At 32.7% G+C, this 4112-nt stretch overlaps 1 protein-coding gene across 1 annotated transcript; it reads right to left on the reverse strand.

The window, feature by feature from the left end:
• Window positions 1-138: 138 nt before the first annotated feature.
• On the reverse strand, window positions 139-2144 carry LOC116847401 (estradiol 17-beta-dehydrogenase 8-like). The gene is made up of 4 exons (XM_032822365.1): window positions 1898-2144; window positions 952-1068; window positions 489-864; window positions 139-406 (listed from the first exon to the last, which is right to left on the reverse strand). Exons 1-4 carry the CDS (start codon window positions 1935-1937, stop codon window positions 190-192), a joined length of 750 nt encoding a protein of 249 aa, XP_032678256.1. The 5' UTR covers window positions 1938-2144; the 3' UTR covers window positions 139-189.
• Between the last annotated feature and the right edge of the window lie 1968 nt (window positions 2145-4112).

Genomic DNA, 4112 nt, shown 5'->3' on the forward strand with positions numbered 1-4112 from the left:
AAAAAAAAAAAAAAAAAAAAAAAAAAAAAAAAAAAAAAAAAAAAAAAAAAAAAAAAAAAAAAAATATATATATATATATATATACATATATTTGACTATGAACATATATATACGTTTAATATATCACGTTTTTTTTATAAATTTGATAAATATTTTTAGAAGTCTGATATGTAGCAAAATTTTACAGATTTAATTGATCCCTCCAGTAATTTCAACAGATGCACCACTCATATAGGAACTTTTGTCAGAAGCTAGAAATGCAATAACCTCTGCCACCTCTTCTGGTTTTCCCATTCTTTGCAAAGATATTCGTTTTACCAACATCTCTTTTACATTATCTGGTATACCAGCAACCATAGCAGTTTCTATAAAACCAGGCAATACTGCATTTACACGAATCCCTAATCTGTAAGAAATACATTTGATACATTATTTTGTCTCTCATAAATATTAAAAGATACCACAAAAATGCATAGATTGATACATACTTCCCAAACTCCATACAAGCAGTTTTGGTCATACCTATCACTCCAGCTTTAGATGCACTATAATTAGCCTGTCCAATGTTTCCATGCTTGCCAATAATAGAACTCACATTGATAATTGAGGAGCCTTTGGTTGTATCTGCCTCTATCATAGCTTTGACAGCTGTTTGCATAACCATAAAAGTACCTTTCAAATTAACACTAATCACATCATCAAAATCATCGACACTGAGTTTCACAATGAAATTGTCTCGTACTATGCCTGCTGCATTAACAATAATAGTAGGTGGCTTTAAAAATTGCTTTATGATATCTTTAAATGCAGTCTGAATACTTTCTTCATTAGTGACTTGTACATGCAATGCAATATGCCCATCACCTGCAACAGCAAGTTCTATAGGTAGTAAAGTAACAATTATTTATAATAGACATCCTATCAAAAATTGATCAATAAGTAAACGCGAACCTTCCAAAGTGTTTATAGTTTCTTGAGCAGTCTTGATATTCTGATCAGTTGCAATGATTTTGGCACCTTCTCGGGCTAAAATCCGACATACTTCTCTTCCAATACCACTTCCAGCACCTACAACATAATCAAGATAACAATATTGAGTAAACAAAAAAATAATGCAAAACTTGTTCTTACATCATGCTTTTTACATGTAATAAGATACCAATACGACGATCAATTTATGTACTTGTGCATGTACTTTATTCTTCAATATAAAAACACGCATTAATAAACACAAGATTAAACTTATTAGCCACTTTTCAATTCAAGAACTTCATTTAAATTCGAATATATTTCTAATAATCACTCTCGAAGCAACCCATTTCACTCGATAATTCAATACGATAATATAGCGGTTCTAATTATGGATCATTTAAAGTTAGAGTAACTTTCGTTCATTTACAAAAATTTGCCGACTAAATATTAAAAGAAACTATTAATACCTATATAAGCAACAAATATTGTAGTTTTAAAGCAAAATAATTAAACTTTAAATTAATTTAACCAAAATTTAAGGAGAAATAAACATTTGTAAGTTATGGGTCAAGCATATATTTTGCGTTCTTATATGATATTGAATTTTATATTAATATCGAATTATCACATTGTTTTAACCTATATAAAATAATGACATACTTGACATAATCTGCCAACAGTTTTATATATCGAAACTAAATGATATTATAGATTTTTTTCTTAAATAGTAACAAGATTTGTGAAAGTAACCTTGGGATACAATGGTAAAAAAATTAAAGAATATGAAAAAAATTTTTGTTCATCATGTTTTAATCGTAATATGTATTTTTAAAATATATTAATAAATCAAGCTTGTCCCATAAGAATTGGGACTTGACTTATAACTTAAACCATTACTTCGATATTCAAACGGACTCAAACGAACCAGTAACAAATGCCAGTTTTCCAGGTACGAGTTTCAACATGTCGCCACTAAGTTTACACAATTCACATTCACAATTAAACGAGCGAGCTATGTTACATTAATTCTTCTTCTCTATAGTTTACTTGATTTGCAGACTTTCTCAAATAGCCCTTTCTACCAAGATACCAAAGTACAAGTTCCAAAAAATATCAGACATTACATTAATGGGTGCGTTCAGCGAACTCAACAGTTGCACAACAGTTGAACAATTCGTCAATATAATTGGTCTAGATTTAGAGATCTAACAGTAAGAACCAATAATCGCTGATTGCTCACTGAGCGCTTTTTCTGCTGAACGCGCCCAATGATAATGCTCGTGAAACAGTAAAGATCGGTTTATGATGGCCGTAATCCGTTAACTTATGCCGGAACCGTAAAAAATTGACTAAGTCGAATTATAGAAGAATAATCGACTGTGATTGGTCAATTTTTTACATTTCTGGCATAAGTTAATAGATTACGACCACCATAAAGCGGGAAGCACACACTCTCGCATAAAAACATAATACACAACGCATAAGGAAATGAACCAATCAGAGTCCCCATTTTTATCGCTAAGATGAAGATGAAGGACTCTGATTGGTCAATTTTCTTATGCGTTGTGCATTATGCCTTTGTGCAAAAGCGTGTGCTTCCCGTTTAAACCAGCCTTCAGATTTATCCAAGTCATCATTACACATATGTGATCGAAATTCGATTAACTCAAAACATGCTTGCTGAAACATTTTCGTCTCGTAACACATAACGACTGCAAACATAACAAATCAATGAACTCATTATCATTTTTTATTTGGTTAATACAATTTTTTGTGCTTATCAGTATATTCTCTTAAAATTACTTTGTTTTTACATTTTTAACATCATTCTTTTATCATACATGTCATGAGGGAATGATATACACCCGCATATGATATATGCCCGTATTCTTGGAATAATTGCGTATACGTAAGTTTCATTACGCAGCTGTTTTATGAGATATAATTACACTTGCGCAAAGGAATACACGTATTTTCACGGTCAGCTTTAGGCCGGTTCTACAATACGTCGTATGTCGCTGTCATATGTCGAAATGCAACCGATAGGCCAATCAAAGAATTTGTTTTTCAAGACGAGTTCTTATTATTGGACCATCAACTGCGTTCCGACGTCCGATAGCGACATACGACATATTGTAGAACTTTAAGCTGGCCATACACACTTTCCATAATAGTGGATGCTTTCCAATTGCAATATCCCTAGACACTTTCATGCACACGACGACACAAGTTTCATTCCAATGTCGTAATCGTCGACACAACATTATACATCCGTACTCAGCTCGAGGGCTACTAATCGACTGTGTAAACTAGTGTTTTCTAGTGAAAATTAAAGTTAATAAGCGTAGCGGCTTGAAAAGAGACTGGTATTTGCGACAGGAAGTGGATAATATTTTTTTTATTATTTAGATTTTATTATTTATTATTAAAAAATACCAAAATATAAACATAGTTGAAAAATAATCCTAACCTTACCCGACATACATACACATTAGTACACACTTTGTTCCAATTGAATCATGCACAACGTTAGGGCTTGAGCACAGACTTTTGCATAACGCATAATGCATAACACATAAGGAAATCAATCAATCAGAGTCATTCATTTCTATCCTGGAGAGGGAAATAAAGGTCTCTGATTGGTCGATTCCCTTATGCATTATGCGTTATGCGTTATGCAAAAATCTGTGCTCCCAGCCTTTGAGTATTTCTGTGTACATATGTGTCAAAATGTGTTAAGCAATTGGAAAGCACCCAGTGTCATCTACAATGGCAGTAGGAGTAGTAGTAAGAAATAAGTAGTAAGCAAATTGACCAATTCCATCCCCACGTTTCAAAAATAATCGATTGTGATTGGTCTATTTACTTACTATTTATTTGGGTCAAAAACAGTCCAAAAATAAACAATTAATTGCAATTAATAGAACGACTCACAAACCTTTTCAATCGCACTTCAAAACTCTTCATACGAAATATAAACGAAAGAGTAGTTTTCCAACCGGCGATTTTTTTTCGGTCAAGTACATACGAATTACGATTGGAGTGGTATTGGGGAAAAACCTGGAGGATTACCTGGAACACTACTGAGAGAGAGAGAGAGAGAGAGAGAGAGAGAGAGAGAGAGAGAGAGAGAGAGAGAG

This window comes from Odontomachus brunneus, unplaced genomic scaffold, assembly GCF_010583005.1.
Source record: "Odontomachus brunneus isolate Ranch 3 - 2012 unplaced genomic scaffold, Obru_v1 Obru_scaffold_004, whole genome shotgun sequence".
Classification (NCBI taxonomy): domain Eukaryota; kingdom Metazoa; phylum Arthropoda; class Insecta; order Hymenoptera; family Formicidae; genus Odontomachus; species Odontomachus brunneus.

Bases quoted from the DNA above. Each gene is read 5' to 3' on its own strand.
- LOC116847401 (XM_032822365.1), bottom strand. From the start codon at position 1,937: ATGTTGAAACTCGTACCTGGAAAACTGGCATTTGTTACTG. The intron at 1,069-1,897 runs GTTCGTTTGAGT...ATTATGTTGTAG, and splicing joins AAAACTGGCATTTGTTACTG to GTGCTGGAAGTGGTATTGGA. The intron at 407-488 runs GTATGTATCAAT...TATTTCTTACAG, and splicing joins GCTTGTATGGAGTTTGGGAA to ATTAGGGATTCGTGTAAATG.